Source organism: Triturus cristatus, chromosome 5_2, assembly GCF_964204655.1.
Source record: "Triturus cristatus chromosome 5_2, aTriCri1.1, whole genome shotgun sequence".
NCBI classification, from domain to species: Eukaryota; Metazoa; Chordata; class Amphibia; order Caudata; family Salamandridae; genus Triturus; species Triturus cristatus.
The window spans coordinates 925,073,772-925,099,797 of NC_140588.1; the positions used below are offsets into that span (position 1 = coordinate 925,073,772).

At 48.5% G+C, this 26,026-nt stretch overlaps 1 protein-coding gene across 2 annotated transcripts in view; it reads right to left on the bottom strand.

Annotated features, from left to right (window-relative positions):
* Positions 1 to 26,026, bottom strand: part of THOC2 (THO complex subunit 2) — a 1,568,999-nt gene that overhangs the window by 341,616 nt on the left and 1,201,357 nt on the right. For both annotated transcript variants that reach the window (XM_085608126.1, XM_085608125.1), the window contains exon 31: positions 2,312 to 2,745. In XM_085608126.1, the coding sequence (XP_085464252.1) occupies positions 2,312 to 2,745 (434 nt within the window). The remainder of the gene's footprint in view (positions 1 to 2,311; positions 2,746 to 26,026) is intronic.

The following is a 26,026-nucleotide window of genomic DNA, read 5'->3' on the forward strand; positions in this document are numbered from 1 at the left end:
TAATAGCGATGATAATGTGTATTCCTGACCTGTATTAGATTATCTTACAGAATGTGAAGCGGTTCAGAAGCAAAATGCTGATAGAATGTATTCAGATTTATCGAATTATGCAACATATAGTTAGCCTGCCCTGCATGATTTCAGCGGTATATGCTACAATTTGAGCACAGAATATTTGCAATGAAGATGTGACATTGGATGACAACAACACTATGTACTTTTTAATGAAGTTAGATGTACCCAAATAGCCTTTATAAGTGTTTATAAGTAAATATGATAACCATTTATGAAGTCAACAATGTAGAGAATAGTTATTACTGAGAATCAGTAACACTGATGTTTTCTCTTACCTTTCATAGGCTAGGCTCTCAATCTGTGCATGTAAAATGCTTTGTGAAGGATATGGTCAACGTCGAACCATACAGAAATGTTATGTTTTGGTTTTGTAAAGGAATCAAAAAATTATTTTCAAACCATGTTCAAAGATGTTAGCATTGAATCCTAAAATTCTTTCGTGTATGCTCTTTTGATAGCCCTGAAGAAGTCTCATGGGAGACGAGACGCGTTGGCTATGGCTATGAAAATATGAAATGTGACATGGAAGAAATCTTCACTCAAAATCAATAAAGAAGAACAATTTTTACATGTTATATGTGTCGCATGCTTTATCAGGAGTTTGTTACTTTGAAAAGATACAAAAGTGTATAAGTACTTGGAGACCTTACGAAAGTACATAGTGCTGAACCTCCTGTGTATTCATATGTTGTTGTAGGACTCTTTGTCCCACATCGTTGAGAGTAAAGAGGGTAGTACTCTCTGGTTTCGTGCACTATCTCTGAGCTATTTACTTTAACCACTAATATTTGTTAGGTGCGGTTCTTATCAGCCTCCACCCTCTCCTTTTGTGTGTTTATTTTTAAGGTCGCCGGCCTCCTCTAACTCGTCCACCCAGTCCTGCTCGGAGTCACACTTACGAGCAAGAGGGTCCTCGGACCCCTCCCAGTCATCCTCCAACTCCACCATATGCGGGACAAGCTGCGGCGGCAGGGCAGGGACCGGGGAAGGAACAAACTGAGGCGATAACGGCGCCGGACGGGGCTGAACCAGTGCCGTGTACTAATGCGGGTCCCAGGTAGGAACGAAAGTGTCCGAGAACCTGGGCAGGGGCGGAACAAATGGCACCTATTGCGGCGCCGGAGGCGGAGCCGGCAGCGCAGGACCTTGAGGCGCCGTGGCCGAAGCCAACGGCGCAGGATCCTGCGGCGCCGGAGCCGCCGGCCCGACAGGATCATGACATGGGACCGCGGGGCCCAAGGGCGCGCCGGCGGGAGCCAGAGGCCTAAACAAGCGGTCCAAGGTAGCAAGAAATTCTTGCACCTGTGCGAGAGTCGCCGACGGACCCGGGTAAGGTGGGTAGGCCGCGGGACTCCCGTGCTCTGAAGGACCCGCAGGAGCAGAACCCCTGTCCCCCTCGTCCGCATCCAGGGACCGACGGGGGGGGACGTCGGAGAGCGACAATGCTTCTTCGACTTCTTTTTGTGTCGTCTCTTACCCGAATCTGAGGGTGAAGACTTGGAGCCCGAGAAGCGATGATGGTGGCCCCGCGAGCGTTCTCCGGAGCAGCCCCTAGACCGTGAATGGCACGGGGACGATTGCCGGACCTCAAACAGTTTCCGGCGCCGCTCCCTCAAGGCCTTCGGGGCCATGGCCAAACGCGGAGCCGCACGACGCCACCTACCGATGCGCAGTGGTACTGCTGACGAAAAAACGTTCCGGATCCAGTCTGACACCTGGGGATCTTCTAAGGTAAGGAATCTATCACTAAAGTGTCTCTTTCAGATAACTTTCGACAATATGGATGCTGCGATTTAATAACCGTGTGTCAGTAAAAAGCAGGACTTCCTTGTTAATATGGACCTTGACCTCAGCAAGCATGGTCATGATTTAATATGTGAGTTTAACAGTTTAGCACAGTTGCTTAGATATTGCTTTTTCAGTGACACATGGTCACTGGGCACGAAAACTTTAACGTGCCTGAGGTGTTGAATGAGATTTGAGACTAATGAACTAACAGTTACTAGAGAATAGTTTTTGAAGGTGTGTTTCTTGCCATAAGAGGGATAGTGAAATTTGCTTTATGGAGACATAAGCAGGTGATCAAATCACTTCACATAGATTTGGTTAGCTATAACAGTATCTCTTTACTAAATTCTGATTGCATTTTTTAAAACAACTACTAATTTTACCTGGCTAACTGTACACATCACACTTTGCACTTACTGCCAATACATATCCATGGAAAATAACTTACCCCTTTCAGATTCCAGTGGCTCAGAGCGGGAAACTGGTGACTTCAAGGACCCAGCAGCTGCGGACTTTTCTCCTTTCATATTTTCCTTGGATTTGTTATCCTTCGTTCCCTCTCTTTCTCTGGACGGCTCCTTTTCCTTCTCCTTCTCGGCAGCAGATTTTGATTCATTGTTGGCAACAGGAGTCTTCGATCGGTCTTCTTTACTAATTTTGTCTTCCTTCTTGTTTTTTTCCTTTTCTTTGTCAGATTTTGGTGTTTTCTCCTTGGGTTCTCTAGGTTTCTCTTCTCTATTTGCCCGTTCTTCCTTCTGTTTTTCTTTTCCCTCCTTTCCTAGGGCCTTCACTTCCAGTGGAACAGCAGGATTTTTTTCTTTTTTTTCTCTTTCCTTTTCTTTCCCAATCTTTTCTCTCTCTTCTTTTTCTTTAATAACTTTGCTACAAAAAATGGTTTAAAGCCTGTTAATTTTTTTGATTCACAGTAGTATGGTAGAATTCACAAATTGACATTTTCTAACCTGTGTCTTTCTGATAAGAAGAACATATGCAATTCAATAAAGACTAAAATCATGTAATTGAAATACATACTACAAGTGTGTATTTCTTTCTAAAATCGTCTCATTAGCAGACAGCGTCTTCAATCACACACATGGACTTGAAAGCAATGTACCCTATTTACAAATATTACATAGTGTTTTAACTTTAAAAAAGTAAATGTTTTTACTCACGGGTATGACAAAAATGCTCTATTGATGCTACGCAAACTGAAGCATTTCGGCGCTAGAAACAGTAGAAACGAAACAAAACGATAAAGAAGCTCTGAGGACACAACACTACATTCTCAGAAGACATGTGCTTCCAAACCCCAAAAAGAGAGTGTCTGACAGCCAAAATATGGTATTTAAAAATGATCTTTGCTGCATTTTTTAATACTGCAAAATTGTGAATGGTGCATGGCTACTATGGAAAGCTTCCACGGCTTGGACCCTGAAACCTAGACCTATCTCCCAGTAGAACACACTCATTTACCTGAGGCACATCCTGGTGCCTCTTCTTGATCACAAAGGCCAAATGGGCAGCACATGTTGACCACATTGAATAAGAAGATAGGAACGATTTTGTAGTAGGCTCTGTTAATAAGGTATAACGTCTTAAGTAAAATTACATTTCTTACCGACTGCCAGTTTACTTTGTGTCTTGCTTACATGACACGATCCAAGTTTATTATCCTATTACCACTCCCATTACCACTCCCATTACCATGTTCTTGGCCAAAGCTCAGGGAACGAGAGCTCACAGCCTCTTCCTATTACCAGCACCTTAGTCTTATCTCCACTTAACATTAAAAAAGTTAGAAGACATCCATTGCTGAATGCCTAAAAGATAGTCTATCAGCAATTATATGGATTTAGTGAAGGATTGGTCAAATATCAGAAGAAGTTGAGTATTGCAAAACTCTTTCTTTAGATTTCTTCCCACCTTTCTCCTGGGACTTAGAAGAATCTTGCTTCTTCTGATCACCACCGCCATGAAACTCGTTTCACCCAGGTATGAACCCATTTGTCTGCCTTTTTTCCTATTTCTTGGGAAGAGGTCAGATCCCAGTCTACCAGGTACAGTTGCTGATTCTGACAGGTATTAAGGATGTCCTTCCTTAATACCTGGAGGTCCCTATTGAAGTGGCAGAGGAGGATGAATTAACTGAGGAGACCCCTGCACCCTTTGTACCCTCGCAGGAGGAATAAAGGGGGACCCCACCTATAGGGCCTCCCTTTGTGTCACTAGAACTATTCCCTAAGGGACTAGAGTTCTCCAGGAAGGATCTTCAGACTCCTCCTAGACATACTCGGAAGCAGTGTCATGGGTATTGGACACCCCTGGTTCATCTTCTGGAACCACCCATGTCCAAGTTTTCCTGCGCATCTGATCTATCAGGATTTTGGAGGTCATCCTGCAGGAGCATGTCTAAGAGCTGCTGTTTGGTAGGGTTGCTACCAGTTTTAAGTTTCCTAAATGCACACAGGGTCCTGATGTCCTGGAACTTAAGACCACTGAACCTATGGAGTTGAGCCCCACTGGACTCACCAACCTGAGACAAAGTACTAAGTGTGGTGTAATGAACCTACCTACCGTAGTGAAGTAAACTTCCGAAGATTGGAGAAAGGGTTTGTTAGAAAGGGGGGTCTCTAGTTGGCAGAGGTAGGTACCTTTGCCCAAATAGAGGCCCTTGCTTCTAGTCAGGGTAAGGGGGATACACTTCTAAAATAACTTCTGCTCATGTCCTTGGCACGAGCAGACAGGCGTATCTCAGAAGCAGTGGGTAAAGCATTTGTGAACACATACAGTAATACAGTGAAAACACTACAAATGGACACCACACCAGTTTAGAAAAATAGGTAATTTTTATCTAAACCAAACGAGACCAAACGACAAAAATCCACAAGACATTTATCAAGATATCCTCAAAATTAGGTTATTCACTCAATTAAAGCTTGTAGCACCAAATAGCTTCGTCTGGAGTTATTACGACGTTGTGACAGATATACATTCCAAAGGACGGCGCAGACCGTGAGATGCGCGGTGTCGGGCGCGGAGTCAAGCAGACCCACAAAGAACAGTACCTTGGAAACAATGAAAGCAAAGGCGGTGTATGGCGTCAGGGAGGTGATGCTTCGTTGGCGCCGAGCGGCGTCGGTTCCTTACAACACCAGGGGGAGGCGAAGCCTCAGTTCCTAACTGCGGTGCAGGGGAGGGGAGACGTTGGTTCCTTACTGAGTCAGGGAGGTGACGTCGCGGTGGCAGCGATGCATCGGTTTCTTACGACTGTGCGGTGTCGTTGAACTCTGGAGTCACCCAAGTCGAGTATCGGCTCAGAGTCGAAGCACTGGTGTCGGTGAAGTCGAGGCTGCAGTACGAATAGGGACGATGCATCGTGGACATCACAAGCAGTGACTTCGGCTCTGGTGCAGGCAGCAGCATTGGCGACGGAGTTGATGTGGGCGTCAGACCTACGGTGCAAGTTGGGGCGGTGCGTCGTGCTCTTCACAAGCGGTACCCAAAGCTTCGGTGCAGGTTAGGGTTCCAGATGCAGAGAGACAGAAGACATGACGTCTTTGTGTCCGAGACTTCAGAACAGGAGGCTAGCTCCATTTTAAGCCCTTGGAGATCTTTTCCTCAAGCAGTTGACAAAGCAAGCAGCAAAGTCCTTTTCTCCTTTGGCAGCAAGTAGCCACTGCAGGCCAACCCCAGATGGCGAAACAGCACAGGGGAAGCATTACTCCTCAGTTTCTTCAGCTCTTGTCCTTGGCAAAGGTTCCTCTTGATTCCCAGAAGTGATCTAAAGGCTGGGCCCCTCTTTAAATACCCTAAAATCCTTTTTTCTCTGAAGGCAGAGTGTGTCTGTACCCAGCCAAAACCAGGTCTGTTCTCACTGGTGCAGCGTCCTGGCAGGAGGTAGAGACAGCTTTATTAAAGGTCGACCAGGCCCATTCAGGGGAAAGGAAATCTCCTCCCTCTACTCTAAATGCAGCCCAGGTCTATTCAGCCCAGCCCCGACTCATCAGACTTCTGGAGCCACTGCCCCTCTCCAGACCCTGTCATCCAAAAGCCAGACATGCAATACACAAACCTAGCAGAGGAACACTGGATGGTTAAGCAAGAAAATACCTATTTTCTAAAAGTGGTATTTTCAAACACAGAATGTAAAAATCACACTTACTAAAAGATGCATTCTAACATTCTGAGTTCAGGCATACTAACCTTTATTTTCCTACCGTGGTCCCAGGGGTAGGTATGATTATAAGATGTTATAAACAAACTCCCCATTCTGTCCTTTATGGACAGGTAGCCTTGCAGTAGTGAAAAACGAAATTGGCAGTAATTCACTACCAGGATATGCCACACACACCAGGGCATGTCCCACCTTTCACATACACTGCACCCTGCCCACAAGTGTACCTTGGGCCTAACTTAGGGGTGACTAACATGTAAGAAAAGGGAATGTTAGGGCCTGGCAATTGGGTGCACTTGCCAACTCGACATGGCAGTTCCAGACTGCACACAGGCTCTGCAATGGGAGGCCAGAGTTACATTCACAGGTTGCTTATGTGGGCAGCACAATCAGTGCAGCAAGTCCACTAGCAGCATTTGATTTACAGGCCCCTGGTACACACAGTGAACTGTACTAGGGACCGACTAGTGAATAAAATAGCCCATCATGGAGACACCAATCCATTACAACTATTTACAGGGAGAGCATATGCACTTTAGCACTGATGAGCAGTGGTAAGGTGCCCAGAGTCATAAAACCACAAACAAGTAATAGAAAATACAGGAGAAAGGCGAAAAGCTCTGGGATGACCCTGCAAAAAGGGCCAAGTCCAACAGAGTTGAGCTAAGACCATTGACAGCAAATCCAAAAAGGTTCATAAGAACTTGCTTAATCATAATAATTGATATGTGCCTAGCTAGTGATAGTTTTTCATTTAACTTTCACTTTGAATAAGTGGTAAAACAGTGCAGGCATTCATCCCAACCAATACACACCAATGTTTAAGAGTGGCCAGTTGATTAATTGCTACACTTGAGGTTTTGTTACCGGAACCAATTGTACTCTTGTGTTCTGTTAATCGAACTTTGAATTTGCGTTCAGTTTTCCCTATGTATGCTTTGCCACAAGGGCATTTTAGGCAATAAATGATGTTAGTAGTATTGCAATGTGATGTGTGCTTTAATTGTATATTTCTACTGGTAAGTGGGTGAGATAACGTATTGTCTACTATTACAGTGCATGCAATTCAAACACTTGGTGGTGCCTTTGAAGTTTTGATTTGTTGTGGGTATCTCCGGTGTTTTTATTAACTCTTCAAGGTTTTTGCCTCTGGTGTACGAGAATGTAGGTTTTGGATGAAAAAATGCCATTAAAGTCCAGTGCATTTTGTAGGAGTTCCCATCTTTTGTTGATGATTTTCTTGATTTGGATAGAGCATGTAGAGTATTTTGACACAAAAGTGGACGTATGTTGCTGCTTGCATGGAGTTTTGAGAAGTAAAGCTGATCTTTCCTTTTCTGACACTCTGTATATGCTCTTTTGTAGTAGATTATGTGGATATCCTCTTTGTTCAAATCTTTGTATGTATTAATCTTTATTGTTGCTGTTTCTGGTTCAAAACAAATTTGTTTGATCCGGAGAAATTGTGAAAAAGGTAGATTCGCAATTAGACTCTTAGGATGGAAACTTGAAAAATGTAAAGTACTGTTCCTGTCTGTAGGTTTTGTGAAAATCTCGGTTATTTCTTTATCACTGAAATTCTTGGTTAATAAAACATCCAAAAAATGTAAAAAAAAAAAAACAAAAGAAAAAAGAAAAAAAAAAAGTGTCCAGTATGTGGTGCACACTTGAAGGAGTGATGCACCTTGCACTAATCCAGGCAGCTCTTATGGTGATTTTAATGGTTTTTGATTATCTTAGGCTCTCAAAGTGGTAGCTGTGGAGAGCAGCCTTCAGGCCTATCTTGAAAGTGTGTAAAGCAGCTTGTTTTACCACATTTAATCAACAGTGCAGATTAGATGAAAGAGAACCACACAGTGTTTATAAAAATAAGTCTATTCATTATGCAACACAATCACTAACATATTGTATATCTGCCACCCAGATATTTCAACAATGCACACAAGAATACTTCAAAACAATCAGGTAAGTAGCACAAATATACACTGCTCTCGAGGGGGGACCGAACCATATACTAAGAAAGTGGAATGCAAACTGCACGGAAGAATGGGACTTGGACCAGAAGACTCAAAGGAGCTGGGCAACCAAGGAACCACCCAAAGTAAGTACCCATGAACCCCACGGAGGCTGTATGCAGAGTGGAAACAACTATGTACCCAATAGAAGTCTACTGAGAAGTTACGGTTGATGACACTGGAAGACTTTGGAGAAAATGCCTCTGGAGAAGCCTGTGAAAGTCAGGTGGAATTCAAGGGTGGATTCTTGAAGAGGAGAACCTGCAAGCAGAGGAGACAGAGTACATGCCACTCAGAGGTGATCAGGAGGCAAGGACGCACAATGCCCACCGATGTCGGAAGTTTCAGGAGTGAAGACCTTGTCGCTGCAGCTGTGAGGACCAGGAGACGCTGAGGAAGACCTGGAGCAGTGTACGAGCTGTCCCATGTCAGTGTTTAGGTGGTCGGTGTCCGGCGGGAGCACCAACAAGCCTTGGTAGCCATAACTGGCATGGAAAGCGAAAAGAGGCAAATGTTGGGACCTGCAAGGTCCAAGGGACTCACCAAGTGCAGGAGAGTCAGAGCAGGCCCACTGAATCAAAGGAAGAACCTCAAGAGGACCCACAAGCAGAAGGCACAGGAGTCATAGGACCTCTGGCAGCTCACCAAAGATGGAGATCCCCGGGGCAAGGGATGCAGTGAGGACACTAATCTTCGAGGGATGAGGTGCTGGAGGCTGGAGCGTCAAAGTCCTAAGATTTTTGGAGTGCACAGCCAACAAGCCTTGGCAATGGCAATTCAATGCGGTGTACAGGGGTTTGGACCTAGTGCCTCGGACGAGGGATGATGTCCTCAAAATTGCAGAGAAGACGGGTCAGGCCTCTAGGGGGCTGCAGAACCACCACCTGTGTTGCTGGGCCTCGGGAAGTCCGTAGGACGACAGGAGCAGCAGACCGGTCAGCTTTGTTGCGGTGCCTACAGATGCAGGTGAGTGACTCCTTCACTCTAAGGTAGATTTCTTCAGATGTCCTTGATGCCCACAGGTCTTCTGGAGAACCTGGGTGAAGCACAGACACAGACGAGGCAGAAGACTTGAATATCCCTGAGACCAGGAGCAGGAGTCTTCCTTGATGCCAGTCGCAGTTCAAGCGTCCAGACGGTCGAAGAGTGTCTTGGTTTCTTTCGTCAATCCTCTGCTTCCTGAAGGCGAATTTTCTCTGTCACGAAGAGTGTACCTGGAAAATGTTTTACAAATCTGACAAGAGTCAGGAACAAGACTTTCACGTAGACAGTGTATACAAACTTTGTGAGGATAAGTCTCGACCTTTTTCCTGTCACAGTCTGGACACTTATCAAGAAGAGATGGCATGGGGGTAGCCAGCCTAGATGGCCTAGCTGACCTAAATCGTGTTCCGTGGCGAAATTGGAAAAAAGTCACCTAAACAAGCAAATGAAGGCACATTTTTAACCCAGGAAAATGCGCTGAGAAACCGGAGTAAACAGAGGCACTAAGATCTCACTGGGGTGGAGGGGCGGGGGCGGGGCCGGGGGGGGGGGGGGATGCTGACAGGAATCATCGAAGCTGAGGAGCTATGCGGCAACCCCAGGGGGCACCAGGAAGCCAGGAAGACATCGAGGAGAGCAGCAGCCAACAGAAAGGAGCAGCATTGATTACAGGGAGACAGCAGGAGGGTGGGGACGTCAAAATTGAATGGACCCTGGGAGCAAAGGTAAAAGCTCTTGTTGTGCCTGTGAAACGTGGCGTACTACGACTGCACCCAGCACCTCAAGCGTTGCCACACCCAGATGGGAACCATGACCAATTGATAGCGGGAGCACCTGGGGAATAAGTGAGGAACCACAATGCCCCCTGGAAGCGAGGAGGCTCTCAGGAGCGCTTGGAGGTAGACGCCTAACCCTAAGATGGTAGCTGGGTGAGTTGCAGACAGGCCCGAAGCGCTGCAAGCTCTGGTGGGGCAGGGGAAGACGGGACTGCTGCCCGAAGGGGGATTGGTGGCCGGGAAAGAAGCACACTCTGGGCAATGCAGGCATCTGGAGGGGCCCACAGGGTAGCTCCACAAACTCCTTGGCGCCTGACCTCAACACGGCGACCACCCAGGAGGAGTAAAACAGCACCAGGCACAAAAAGAAGCTCCCACAGCCACAGAGGCTCTACATAAAAGTCAATCCTACAAGGCACTATGGGATCTGATCCCCTGCAGGGCTATACTAAAGGCGGGAGGGACAACCCACCAAAGATGAGTTTCTGTACCCCTGCAAGGGATAGTTCATGCTCTCAGAGGTCACAAACAATACCTGCTATGGCGGAAGGTGTTCACAACTCCCCCAGGAGGATTTGCTTCTCAAGGCCAGAGGCTTCAAAGCTTCTACCGCCTTTGAAATGCAAACCCAGCTTCCCTCAGACCTGCGGAACGCTACCCCCTGCCCTGAGGTCCATTTGGCACCCAAAACAGGTGGGAAATTAGATCGTCAGATGGTGTGTCACTTACAGGCTAGGCACACCCCTAAGGTGGGTGACCTCAAGTGAACAGTCGAAGAAGGGTCAGAATTACGCCCACTCCTCCTCGCAGGAAGTGGTCATGTAGGGGCTGTAGACACCCCAGATGTAGGAAGCCCATTGGTTACTGCCCTACACTCCCTTATATTCAATACTTCGGGGTCTCCTGACAGGAGAGACATTCTTCACCTGGGAACAGAAGGAGGACAAAGAAGAGCTGTCACTGTGAGAACAGAGAACCACCACCTAACTTGGCACCAAAAGCTGACTGGCCGCTGCCACCTCCACAATTGCAAAGCCCCAACTCGTTCAAAAGATGTGCAGCCTCCCAAAACTCTTGGAGGTCTGTCCAGCGCTTCAACAACCACTTAGCATATCCCTTGGGACGGCAGAGCCATCCCCCTGCATCTGCAGACACCGACCGCACTGAACTGCATGAAAGCCCCGGACGTATAATTGGACTTGGCATGAGAGCACCTCTTTTCAATGGGGAGGCCCGTATATAGTTCATAAATTGTTCACATCAGCGATACACATGACCTGTGGTTTGTGAAACATTATGCCAAGTCAGCGACTTCACTTTTCCGTGATACCTACATAGATTATCCACGTGCATCTGTATAAATTGATGGATTTCAATGTACATGTATAAGGCAACCATTCGAATATGATAATTAGTGCTAATATAGGAGCAATAAGAATCAGAAAGAACCAAGGAAAGAAAAACGATATCAAAAATACAAAATTATCATTTATTATATTAACAAATAGGTGACCTGCTCTACTTTATAGAAATGGTAATATTTTACACAAAGGTGATGAGTTGACACAATGTATAAGAAATAGATTCAATTGAAAACTAAGTAGCACAAATTCAAATGACTGGTGGTGTCATACGCGCGTTTCGGCACACAAGGGTGCCTTCGTCTGGTAGAGGGCCATAGTTGGAACATATGATTAATCTGTGAATTAAAATTGTTGCCTTATGAGAAAAGGAGGTTCTTTCTGAGATACAATGAAATTTTTTTTTGCATTGAGTAGATTAAAGAAGTAACTAAGTGGGGAAGTGTAAGACCTGTCAGCCCTTTGGGTGGTCCCTCCTCATCATTATTTATTTTGTCCCACTTCTGCCTCAAACCCTGTTATAATTTTTCCTTTTTGGGAACCACCAGACTTTTTAGTGTTGATGCAGGGTCAGGGAGCCATTTTCCCTACCCCTGGAACTTCTGTCTGAGGGCCTGAGACGCAAAATGGTGGCCACCCATTGTCACCTGTGACATCACCAGAACCCACTGGAGGTTTCTAGAACCTTCTGTAACATTCTAGAACCCTGTGACAGTGGGAGGCAGTTTAGAATGTTGGGAGGCCATCTCAGAGTGGCAGTTGGCATCTGACTGGGGAAGAGAGAGGACAGATATAGAAGGAGGTCGGAGTAAGGCAGCAGGGGTGGAAACCAGTGCTTGGAGTGGGGTCCAGAAACCCACCCTTGATGCTAGTCCCTACTGACCAAGCCCAGCCTAAAGCCCTGTGTGGGACCAAGACCAGAAGAACCATCTTAAGGAACTGAACATTTGAAACAGGCCTTAAAGAGGAAGAACAGCAAGTTCCTGACCTGTTCAGTGGTGTCCTCCTGGAGTCCTGACGTCGAGAAGCCTGGAGACCTGGGGCCTGAGGTAGAGAAGCGGCGCTGACAGAAAGCAGACGTCGTACCCGGAGCCGCCAGAGGTCGAGTGAGGGCGCCGAGGTCGAGTGGAGATTCACTCGAGGTCGAGGTGAGGGCGCCGACGGAGGTCGTGGAGAGGCGCCGGAGGTCGAGTGGAGAATCACCCGAGGTCGAGGTGAGGGCGCCGACGGAGGTCGTGGAGAGGCGCTGGAGATCGAGTGGAGATTCCCCCGAGGTCGGGGTGAGGCGTCGACGGGGGAGTGAAGTCCGCCCACCGGAGTCGCCGGAAACTGAGGTGAAGCGCGCCGGAGGTCGGGAGTGGAGATCGCACTCCGGAGACACCCGGAAGCGGGGAGGCCGTGTCCCTGCGACGCCGGAAGGCGACATCGAGTCGAGATCGCCCAGCGACATTGAGTCGGGACCGCCCAGCGACATCGAGACGAGGCCGCCCAGCGACAGTGAGCCAGAGCCGCCTCACGACATCGACACGGCGCCGAGCGGAGCCGATCATCGTGAAAAGGGCAGTAAGTGGTAGAGGGGGCGTCTGAGGCCCCGTGGAGCCCTAAAAGACCATTCTAGGGGCTAGAGGGGTGTTAGAACCAGCCTGGGAGTGCCAGGGGTGAACTGAGACTGGTGCAGTGACATCTGTGAGGGGCTGTGTAGTTTGGAGGGCCAGATCTTTAGGTTACCCTTGTTCTGCCTCAGCTTAGGCCCCAGCCTTGACCAATCTAGGTGGGACACCCCCATGCCATCCAAATGACCACAAGCTGTGTATGGGCAAAGTAAGACCAAGTTACCTCATGAAAGTGATCTGATCTATACTGTCATTGATTGCTTTTCCTTATTTATTGAGGGTGCTTTATTTATTGTCTTCCACTAATTTATTCCTGCACTGTATTTATTGTCTGACTGTATTTATTTGCCATCTGTATTTATTGCACATCTATTTATTCTTTGCTTAATGAGGACCTGAATCTATTTATTGAAATTCCAAAGTAGCATTGTTTGTTTGACCTGCTCTTTTAAAGGAAAATCCTATGGTATTGTATTTATGTAATGAAACCTGCAACTAAGAGAAAATAAGATAAAGACATATATATTTTCAACTTGACTTGCATAATTTTTACAGTGTAGTATCTTTTTTGGAACGGATGAACGCATGGTTATTGTGAGGGTGTGACGTACGCTTAACACGGTGCCTGACCCCCAAGCGCTCGAGCCAAGCTACCACTGTGCTGGGAACCTGGTGACTGCTAACCCGGTTGCCCGGTTTCCAACATAAAATTGGTATTCAGTGGTGGGATAGAGCTGTGCTTGCGTCTACTCGACAATAACTGTGGGTAGTCCATAGGCCTACACCGGGAGTTTTCTCCAAGCGGACTTCCTAATTCTGAGTTTTGTTTTTTTCAAATTTACTTCTGGTGGTGGGAGGAGGTATTACAAAAGGTACCCCCCTGCATAGCTTCTGTAAGCAACTGTCTTCTATCCTGAGTGGGCAAAATGGAGTTTGTGTTGGAGGATGTGGAAACTTACACTGTGGCCCAACTCAGAGAGTTTTGTAAGCGAGAGGGGGTGTTTTGTCCCCAAGGTGCAAAGAAGGGTGAGCTCCAGACCAGCTTAAGGGCTTGGGTGGAGGCACGACGAGAAAGTAAGGTTGAGAAGGAGGATAGGGATGGAGAGCCTGTCAGCGAGGGGGCTGGTTTGTACCAACCTGAGGTGGGGAACCTAGTAGAGGGGCCCAGAACACTTTCAAGGAAGGGCAGCAGTGTCTCTAGTGGCGGCTTATCAGAAGCAATATTAACTGACCGGAGGGAGAAAAGACAGCTCACATGGGAGTTGCCGAAGCTGGAGAAAGAAAAGGAGGAACGGAGGATGGCTCACGAGTTGAGGCTCAGGGAGATAGATCTCCAGATCCTACGGGTCGGGGCACACACTGTTCCTAATGGTGGCAGCGAAGAGAGAGAAATCACCAGGGAACCCAAACCCTATCTGCCAAAAGACATAGTAGCCAGCTATAGTGCGGGAGATGATATTGCCAAGTGGCTAGCAGCCTATGAGGTCTCTTTAAGAGCCCATGGGGTTCCAGAGAAATATTGGGGAGGGGGATTGTATAAATACATGCCTCCAGCTGGCAGGGATACATTATTGGCCCTAGAGCAGGATGAGCAGACCCATTACCCCACCATGAAAGTGGCACTCGTGAGGAAGTTTGGACTAACACCCGAGAAGTACAGACAGAAGTTCCGGGGTAGCCAGTGGCACTCGTGAGGAAGTTTGGACTAACACCCGAGAAGTACAGACAGAAGTTCCGGGGTAGCCACAAACTGGGCACACAGAATTGGGTGGATTTCCTGGACTATGCAAAGAAGGCATTAGAGGGTTGGATACAAGGCAGCGAGGTGAGGAACTACAAGGGGTTGTTTGATTTGATGTTGAAGGAACACCTGCTCGAAAAATGTTTCCCTGACCTGCGTCAACACCTGGTGGATAGCAAGCTGACCAATCCCCGGAAGCTTGCTGAGGAGGCGGACATTTGGGCTAGTACCCGGGTGTCCACAAGGGGACTGGAGGGGACTCTCAAAAGACCGGACAGGGCGCCCCCCAGAAGAAAGAGGGAGGGGAAAAGAAAACGGAGTTCTCTAAAGGCCCCCAAAATAGTTTCCAAGGGAAGGGAACGGGATTCACCCCTAGGGCTAGCCCACCCAGAAACCCTAATCCTGGCCAGAGTCAGCAGCCAAGGGTTATCCATTGCTTCGAGTGCGGTGGTGTCGGACACTATAAGGGAGATGTGAAGTGCCCGAAAAGACCACCCCCTCCCATCGGAGGAAAGGCCCCCGGAGTAGCTAGTGTAGTGCTCGGGGAGGAGATGCCCTTAGATAAGGGAAGGGAGTGGGCGGGTGTCACTTTAGTGTCCCTGGGAGAACGGGAGATGGTTCCTAAGATCCAGGTGCCCGCAAATACCACAAAGTATGGTCAGTGGGTCACCATCAATGGCCAAAGAGGGGAGGCTCTGAGAGACACAGGAGCCAGTATGACTATGGTACGTAGCCAACTGGTGTCTCCAGAGCAGGTGATTCCCCATGTACTCCACCCTGCCGCGATGGCTGACGGCAGAATGGGCCACTATCCGGTGGCCGAAGTTCCATTTGAATGGGAAGGGGTTGCAGGGTTGCTTCGAGTTGCCGTAAGCCCTGCCGTGCCAGTCGATTGTCTGCTGGGGAATGACATGGAGCATAATGCTTGGAAGGAGGTGGAATACCGGACTCATGCTGAGATGCTGGGTACACCTGACTGGGCCTGTGTCAGCACAGGGTCTGCGACTACCCGGAGGGGGAGTTCGTTTAGACGGGAGCCTGGAACAAAGGCACCGCCAGCTGCCGACCAAGGGAAGAACCGAGGGCAGGAGGAGCCTGCCTCGGCATCCGCGCCCCGTGTGACGGATAGGCCACCGGAGGTGGTGGACCAGGAGTCCGCGGAGGGGGATGTTACCGAACTGGAGAACCTACCCATCCCGGCCGAGTGGCACGTGGAGGGAGGGCCGACCAGGGAGGAATTCCGCAAGGGCCAGAAGGAGTGTCCTACCCTTGAGGGACTGAGGCGACAGGCCGAAGCCCAGGCAGCAGGGAACGTTGAGGGGAACTATAATATTTACTGGGAGGATGGTCTCCTCTACAGTGAACCCAAGGCACCCATGCACGGATCGTCACGGGCCTTGGTTGTCCCTCAACGTTATCGAGCCTTCCTCCTGGAATTGGCTCATAAGATCCCCTTGGCAGGACACCTGGGGCAAGACAAGACCTTTGCCCGGCTTGTCCCGCACTTTTATTGGCCTCAAATGAAAGTGTCGTCCAACACCTATTGCCGTACGTGTGTGTCTTGTCAAGCCAGTGGGAAAACAGGGGTGAAGCTGAAAGCTCCCCTGGAACCACTTCCTGTCGTTAGCACCCCCTTTGAAAGGGTGGGCATCGACATTGTGGGTCCATTAGATCCGCCTACTACAGCTGGTCACAGGTTTATCCTGGTTCTGGTGGATCATGCCACACGGTACCCAGAGGCTATACCTCTGAGGACCATTACGGCACCTGTTGTGGCTAGGGCCCTGATGGGAATCTTTACCCGAGTGGGTTTTCCCAAGGAAGTTGTGTCCGACAGGGGGACCAACTTCATGTCAGCATATATGCGGGCGATGTGGAAGGAGTGTGGAGTGACCTACCGGTTCACCACTCCTTACCACCCCCAGACCAATGGTCTGGTGGAGAGGTTCAATAAAACCTTGAAAGGCATGATCAGAAGTCTGCCTGAAAGCCTGCGGAGGAAATGGGACGTCCTCCTACCCTGTCTATTGTTCTCTTACAGGGAAGTGCCACAGAAGGGAGTGGGCTTCAGCCCCTTCGAGCTTCTGTATGGGCACCCGTGCGTGGACCTCTCAGCCTGGTGAGAGACGGATGGGAAAGAACTCCCAGAAAGCTTCCCCAGGATGTGGTGAGCTACATGCTGGCCTTCCGGAGCCAAATGGCTAAGTTGTGGAAGCAAGCTTCTGACAACTTGGAAGCCAGCCAAGCAGTGATGAAGGCGTGGTATGACCACAATGCTCACCCGGTGGAGTTGGAGCCTGGCCAGAAGGTGTGGGTGATCGAACCAGGAGAGCTTAGCGCCCTCCAGGATCGCTGGTCAGGACCCTTTGAGGTGTTGGAGAAGAAGGGTAAGGCTACCTACTTGGTGGATCTGAAGACCCCTCGCCAGCCCCTACGGGTGCTGCATGCCAACCGCCTCAAACCCCACCATGAGAGGCCCGAAGTCATATTGCTGATGGTGACTGACGGAGCAGAGGACGTGGAAAGCGAGCCTCTTCCCGACTTATTTGCGTCTCAAGAGAAGGATGGGTTGGTGGAGGGAGTGATTCTCTCCCCGTCCCTAACTCCTGAACAGCAGGAGGACTGTCGCCAGGTCCTGGGGCAGTACTCTTAGTTGTTCTCCCTTGTTCCGGGTAGGACTCACCTGTGCGTCCATGATGTGGACACAGGAGACAGCCCACCTGTGAAGTCAAAGATCTACCGGATGACAGACATGGTGAAGGCCAGCATTCACAGTGAAGTCACTAAGATGCTGGAGCTAGGAGTGATTGAACCTTCCAGCAGCCCCTGGTCCAGTCCGGTGGTACTAGTACCAAAAGCTGCACCACCGGGAGCCCAACCGGAACTGAGGTTCTGTGTGGACTACCGGGGACTGAACTCAGTAACCAAGACTGATGCTCATCCGATTCCAAGAGCGGATGAATTGATTGACCGGCTGGGAGCTGCCCAATATCTGAGTACCTTTGACCTTACTTCCGGGTACTGGCAGATCTCTCTGACTGATGGAGCTAAGGAAAGGTCAGCCTTCTCCACGCCCAAGGGCCACTACCAGTTCTGCGTGATGCCCTTTGGGCTCAAGAACGCACCTGCCACGTTTCAGCGTCTGGTGAACCAGATCCTCACTGGAATGGAGAGTTTCTCTGCTGCTTATCTGGACGACATTGCCGTCTTCAGTAACAGCTGGGAGGATCACTTGCGTCACCTGCAAGCTGTTCTCCAGGCCCTGAAACACGCTGGTTTAACGATCAAGGCCAGTAAATGCCAGATCGGGCAGGGGTCCGTAGTGTACCTTGGACACTTGGTGGGTAGGGGAGCGGTGCAACCCCTCCAGGCGAAAATCGAGGCTATCATGGCCTGGGAACCCCCCAAGACTCAGACTGAGGTCCGAGCTTTTCTGGGCCTCACCGGATATTACCGCCGCTTCGTGAAGGGGTATGGTACCATTGTGGCCCCCCTCACGGAGCTTACGTCCAAGAAGCAACCTCGACGGGTAGTCTGGACGGAGGCTTGTCAGCAGGCCTTTGTGAAACTGAAGCAAGCCATGTGCGAGGCCACAGTCTTAAGGGCCCCAGATTTTTCCAAGGAGTTCATTGTCCAGACAGATGCATCGGAACATGGCATTGGGGCAGTGTTATCGCAACTCAATGAAGAGGGTCTGGATCAGCCCGTGGTCTTCCTATCCCGGAGACTACTTCCCAGGGAACAGAAGTGGAGTGCAATAGAGCGTGAAGCCTATGCCGTGGTATGGGCTCTGAAGAAGTTGCGGCCATACCTGTTTGGCTCGCACTTCCTAGTTCAGACCGACCACAGACCCCTTCGGTGGCTGATGCAGATGAAGGGGGAGAATCCCAGGTTGCTAAGGTGGTCTATCTCCCTACAGGGAATGGACTTTCAGGTGGAACATCGGCCTGGAGTGGACCACGCCAATGCAGACGGTCTCTCAAGGTATTTCCGCCTTAGTAATGAGAACTCCCAAGGGGTTGGGTAGCTCTCCCCACTTTCAGCTGGGGGGGGACGCGTGTTAGACCTGTCAGCCCTTTGGGTGGTCCCTCCTCATCATTATTTATTCTGTCCCACTTCTGCCTCAAACCCTGTTATAATTTTTCCTTTTTGGGAACCACCAGACTTTTTAGTGTTGATGCAGGGTCAGGGAGCCATTTTCCCTACCCCTGGAACTTCTGTCTGAGGGCCTGAGACGCAAAATGGTGGCCACCCATTGTCACCTGTGACATCACCAGAACCCACTGGAGGTTTCTAGAACCTTCTGTAACATTCTAGAACCCTGTGACAGTGGGAGGCAGTTTAGAATTTTGGGAGGCCATCTCAGAGTGGCAGTTGGCATCTGACTGGGGAAGAGAGAGGACAGATATAGAAGGAGGTCGGAGTAAGGCAGCAGGGGTGGAAACCAGTGCTTGGAGTGGGGTCCAGAAACCCACCCTTGATGCTAGTCCCTACTGACCAAGCCCAGCCTAAAGCCCTGTGTGGGACCAAGACCAGAAGAACCATCTTAAGGAACTGAACATTTGAAACAGGCCTTAAAGAGGAAGAACAGCAAGTTCCTGACCTGTTCAGTGGTGTCCTCCTGGAGTCCTGACGTCGAGAAGCCTGGAGACCTGGGGCCTGAGGTAGAGAAGCGGCGCTGACAGAAAGCAGACGTCGTACCCGGAGCCGCCAGAGGTCGAGTGAGGGCGCCGAGGTCGAGTGGAGATTCACTCGAGGTCGAGGTGAGGGCGCCGACGGAGGTCGTGGAGAGGCGCCGGAGGTCGAGTGGAGATTCCCCCGAGGTCGGGGTGAGGCGTCGACGGGGGAGTGAAGTCCGCCCACCGGAGTCGCCGGAAACTGAGGTGAAGCGCGCCGGAGGTCGGGAGTGGAGATGGCACTCCGGAGACACCCGGAAGCGGGGAGGCCGTGTCCCTGCGACGCCGGAAGGCGAGATCGCCCAGCGACATTGAGTCAGGACCGCCCAGCGACATCGAGACGAGGCCGCCCAGCGACATCGAGCCGGAGCCGCCTCACGACATCGACACGGCGCCGAGCGGAGCCGATCATCGTGAAAATGGCAGTAAGTGGTAGAGGGGGCGTCTGAGGCCCCGTGGAGCCCTAAAAGACCATTCTAGGGGCTAGAGGGGTGTTAGAACCAGCCTGGGAGTGCCAGGGGTGAACTGAGACTGGTGCAGTGACATCTGTGAGGGGCTGTGTAGTTTGGAGGGCCAGATCTTTAGGTTACCCTTGTTCTGCCTCAGCTTAGGCCCCAGCCTTGACCAATCTAGGTGGGACACCCCCATGCCATCCAAATGACCACAAGCTGTGTATGGGCAAAGTAAGACCAAGTTACCTCATGAAAGTGATCTGATCTATACTGTCATTGATTGCTTTTCCTTATTTATTGAGGGTGCTTTATTTATTGTCTTCCACTAATTTATTCCTGCACTGTATTTATTGTCTGACTGTATTTATTTGCCATCTGTATTTATTGCACATCTATTTATTCTTTGCTTAATGAGGACCTGAATCTATTTATTGAAATTCCAAAGTAGCATTGTTTGTTTGACCTGCTCTTTTAAAGGAAAATCCTATGGTATTGTATTTATGTAATGAAACCTGCAACTAAGAGAAAATAAGATAAAGACATATATATTTTCAACTTGACTTGCATAATTTTTACGGTGTAGTGTCGTTTTTGGAACGGATGAACGCATGGTTATTGTGAGGGTGTGACGTACGCTTAACACGGTGCCTGACCCCCAACCGCTCGAGCCAAGCTACCACTGTGCTGGGAACCTGGTGACTGCTAACCCGGTTGCCCGGTTTCCAACAGGAAGGAAATGACACAAGATAATTAAACAGTATATCGCAAGGTTTTGAGACACCAGAATGTGTATATGTGTGTGTACGTATATATGTGTATGTATATATATATATATATTCACTGAAAAAACCATAGGTTTCAGGGGTGTTATAGTTAGCTGGACTTTTCACTTGTACAAAACCATTGAAATTCCCCCGTTATAGTTAGTTCAGCTAACTATAACTCGCGCGCCCGCAATGCACTGCTGATGACGTCACATATTACATCACTCATGACATGGTCAGTGACATCACTCATGACATCACTGATGACATCTCAAATGACATCACTGATGACATCACTGATGACATCATCCAGTGAATGTGTGTTTTTCTGAAAATTAAATATGTTTTATATATGTATATCTCAAGGTCGATGGAAGAATAAATGGGTATATAAGTGTCTAAATGGATGATTTGTTTTTGAAAAATTGATTGTGTAACTGACTGATTAAGTGTATCATAGTGAATACATGGCTTAGTGAGTAATGTTTAAATATGTAAATATCTGTATCAGTCTCTCACTTTGTGTATAAGTGGCTGCATGGGTTGGTGAGTAGCTACATGGGTGTCTATATAGGTTATTAGTTGGTTTTTTGAGTATCAGTCTGAGTGTCTGCATGGTTCGGTGGGGGGTATTACGTAGTGCATAGGTGCATGAATGAGTGACTCACTGTTTGTATGTGTTGAACACAGCATGTGTGCAGGACTGTATGGGTGGATGAGTGTGTGTATGGGTGTGTTAGTGAGTGAATGACTGTCTCAATAGTGTCTTTATGAGTAACTACATATGTTTTAAACTAGTATATGTGACTATTGGTGTATATATGTGAGTATATGTGAGAGTGAGAGATTGAAAGAGTTCCTGTATGAATAAGTATGTGTTTCTATAAGTGATTGTTTAAAAGAATAAGTATGTGTAAGTTTCCGTAGAAGTAAGTATGGTGGTGTGTGTATAACTGTATATGCAAGTAAATGTATGTTTGATTCTTTGTTAGCATGAGTGACTATGTGTGTGAGTAACTCTATGGATGAGTGGCATTGTGTAACAGGATGTATAGGTGTATGAGTACATATGATGAGTGAGTACATGTATGAGTGACTGTATAGGACTGTTGGTGAATGAGTGGATGTGTATGTGGATCTTAGAATTACTGAAGAGGTTGTTGTAACTGGTATTGGTATGTCCATTGTTTTGAAAATTTTAGTCTCTATTTTTGAATGTGTGTATCAAAGGTTATATTAGGGTGAGAGGAGGTCTGCCACTCTATCACAAGGATGATGTCATCAGTGATGTCATCAGTGATGTCATTTGAGATGTCATCAGTGATGTCATGAGTGATGTCACTGACCATGTCATGAGTGATGTAATATGTGACGTCATCAGCAGTGCATTGCGGGCGCGCGAGTTATAGTTAGCTGAACTAACTATAACGGGGGAATTTCAATGGTTTTGTACAAGTGAAAAGTCCAGCTAACTATAACACCCCTGAAACCTATGGTTTTTTCAGTGAATTTCTGAGGTTTTTTAAATGCTAATTCCTAACTATAACGTGCCTGAAACCTATGGTTTTTTCTGTGAATTTCAAGGGTTTTTTAAATGCTAATTTCTAACTATGCCTACAGAGATAGGACATGTGAAGAAAGAAGAAAAAATGCACAGAAAGAAACAAAAGAAGTGCAGATAATAGGGCAGGGGGATTAAAACTACCTCTTAAAACAGGCCACAGGGCGTTTTTGCACACGTTAACTCAGGCCCCGTCCCCTCCATTCACCACTGTGTAAACACGCCCTGTGTCCATTTTTAGTTGGGAGATTAAGTTCATTTGAATCCTGAGGGTCCCTAGGGTCCAACTAGCCCACTAGGTACCTCCAGTAAGTGCCACAGAGCTGCGTTGCAGAGAGGTGTAAAAAGTGGCACGGCCTGGACCACCTCTCTGCAATGCAGCTCAGTGGCGCTTACTGGAAGCACTTGGTGGGCTAGTTAGCCCCCAGGGGCCCTCAGTAATGAAGGGAAATTATATCCCCAATTTAAAACGTGCCATAGTGCCTCAGGCCCCGTCCCCTCCCTTCACCACTGTGTAAACGCGCCCTGTGGCTGTTCTAAGTTGAGAGATTAAGTCCCCTTGAATCCTAAGGGTCCCTAGGGTCAAACTAGACCACTAGGTACCTCCAGTAAGCGCCACAGAGCTGCGTTGCAGAGAGGTGTAAAAAGGGGCTTGGCCTCAGAACACCTGGCTGCAGCGCAGCTCCCTGGCGCATACTGGAGATGCCTGTTGGGGGCGCGTTTGCAGAGTGCTGCACGGAGGGGGCATGGCCTCCGGCACGATGCCAGTCTTTTATTTATTTTATTTTTTTAAGAAGGGGGGCTGTTTGGTTCCCCTTCTTATTCTAATTTATTGGCCCTGATGACCCCATCCCCCAGGGCCAGTCTCCTAATTATATTTTTTTGACCCCAATCCCCAGGGCCGGCCACTGTTTTTTATTATTTTTAAAAAATATATATTTATAGACACACCTAGGACATGCTGGACAAACCGTACGTACCTATCACCATGACGATTTGCGTGATATTCATTAAAAGGCGACTATGCATGCAATGAATCCACGTGGAATGTATTTACACCACTAGTGAAGCTCTGACATGTCTGATGCCCTACCGTGCCTAATCCTGGTAGACACCCTTGTCGTTTATTTATACAAACATGGGTAGCTATTGACGGGCACATTTAATACACATGCACACCAAGCCATTCAAAGGGGATTCGACAAAAATTCGACCAAAACTATGCAAGAAACCCCCCTCACGGTTAATAAAACACACATCCACTGCTGGATGTGTAATACTTTTTATTTTACTCTCTGGAAAGGGGACGAACATCACTTGAGAGTCACAGCGTGCTCCTGACAGAGCCCAATGCTGTGTTACACCCACCATTGCCTGCCGAGTGCCACACACCTCTGTGTTGTATTCCACTAGCTAGTGCATATGCTATGACACTCTCTAGCCCATGTGCACTGTAACACCACCCCGTGAATATGTCATGCCACACTTGTCTTCGCACGGGTTATATTGCCCCATCTAACGTGCCTTTCTCGATGCCTATGTTATAACGCACAGTGCTATGCCATACATATTACAATCTGGGATCCATATCTTTGTCACAGTGCATATGCAACGTTACACTCCCCAGCACATATTTTATATTACAACTTTAGAGACTAGTTAGGTTACACAACACTGCCCTGTGCATATTACACTCCAAGGCGCATATCGCATAGCACGCGCTAGTGCCTGTGCTATCTCGCGCTCTCCAATGAATCTGTCATTGCGCACAATGTATTGCATATTATATTTCACGCCCGGTTCATCTTATATCACACTTTTTGGTGCATAGTTTATACCATACACTATATCTAGTTTTCATTTTCAATCGTGCTCTCAGGACTATGTTCTATATAACACTGTGTTCACCTACCCTTTTCACGGGCATTACATTTTGCGATAGGGGGTGGAGGGTCAGGGGGTGTTTCTGCCAAGTGAGCCCGGAGTCACAGTCACAAACGTCCTCTTCTTCCTGAATAAAAGTGAGATTATGCTGCATACTTGTTCATATTTTAAGTAGTTCGCACAGACACAATGTTTTAAAAACAATAAAGTTCCTAATACCCGCCTTCTCTGAACAGTTAGCTTGCTGCCCCATCCCCTTCCTCCCTATCCTCTGTTGTGTGAATCCATGGACTAGCCTCCTCCCTCCTGCCATGCATGGTCTGATGTGCTGCCACTGCCCTCAATTTAGTATGATGTACCAGTCCACTCCGCTGCCCTCCATTGCCCAATTCTATGCCCCATCATTGACCTCCTGCTTAAACTTTGTGTTTAGCTTGCTGCCCCTATTCTCCTTCCCCCTGCCCTCCGATGTCTTTGTGCATGCCCCTGCTCCATCCTTTTTGCCCACCATGTCCCATGGACCTGCCACTCCTATCTACTCTGAGTGTTCTGTTGAGCTGCCACTCCCCTCCCACCTGCCTAGCATTGTCAGATGACTGTAACCTGTCCCTGCCACCTCCACCCTGCCTGTCCACATGCCATGCCCCTATCCTCTTCCTCCTGTCCTACATGGTCCATTGTACTGCCACACCCTTCTGCCCTCCCTGGTCTGTTGTGCTGCAACTGCTCCTCCTGCCTGCCCCGTGTGGTCTGTTGTGAGGTCCCTTCCCCTGAACTTTCTTGTCTGTGCACAGGTCCTGACCCAACCTTCTATCCTCCATCGTCCTTTGTGCATGCCCCTCCACCCACCTTCTTGCCCATCATAGCCATTGTGCTGCCACTAACCCTCCCACTTGCCATGCATGGTCTTCTGTGCTGCCATGGCCCCTCCCACCTTCCCTGTGTGGTCAGTTAGCTGCCCCTGACCCCCTCCCACCTTCCCTCCATGGTCTGTGTGTATGCCATCACAGTCTCACTGTTGCTCTTCATGGTGTGTCTTGCTTCTAGTGCCCATCCTGCCTGACCTCCATGGCTATCTTGCTGCTCCTGCCCTGCCCCCTTGCCCCCAGCCCTACTCCCTCCCTCCTGGCTTGTCTGTTCCATTGTAATGCCCCTGATCCGTCCCTCCTGCCCTTTATGGTCTGTTATGCTGCAGCTTTCTCTCCTGTCTGTCCATTATGGTCAGCTAGCTACCATTGCCTCTTGCCCCTCTGTTCTCTGTTGTCCATGTGCATGGTCCTGTCCCCTCCCTCTTGCTTTCTATGGATTGTTGTGCTGCACTCCCGTCCTGCATGCCCTGTGTGGTGTATTGTGCTGCTGCAAACCCTGATGCCTGCCCTGCAGGGTCAGTTTGGTGCACCTCTCCATGTCCCTCCTGTCCTCTGTTATCCAAGTCCATGTCCCTATCCCATTTCCTTCCATGATCCAATGTACCATACTTGCGAACATTTTGAACTTGGTAAGAGGGAGATTTTGAAAAAAAACTGGGGTATTGATTTTCCCCTTTGAGTTACATTGAAAAAGAGGATATTGTAGACAGGAGACAGATCAAATAAAGCCCATTTGAGCTTAAAAACATTGGACGTTTCCTGGCTGAATCGGGTCTGTTGGCATGTATGGTTTTACTACCATTGCCTCTTCCTTCTGCCCACAATGGTCTATTACATTGCCACAGCCTTGAAGGAGGGTAGATTTTGTATCACAGGGGGCCCCTGGCCCGTTCTGTCCACACCTGAAGTATGAGACCCATGTCCTTGCCCTGCCAGCTGCATTTGTAGGCCGTATTAAATTGACCAGCGGGTCCTGTGTTGCTATATAATTATCCTGAGACATCCTTACCACTCAGCCAGCATAAAACCCCTGTGTAGGCCCTTCTGTTCAATATGTAGGCCTCTTTGTTAAATTGACCATAGCTCTGCAATTTTAGTGTATAGCAGTCTGAAGGAAGGTCTGCGAGGCCTTCTGATCCAAACTAGTAGCCCCCACCCTACCCGAGTGCTCCGTGCTCGGTATCAAAGTTCAACATCCCCCTGAAGCTGTCGACATACAGTAGGCTGCATCCTGGACTGGTACTTGCTTCCTGGGCAGGTTTCCCGCTTTTAAGGAAGTGGCAACCGCAGAGC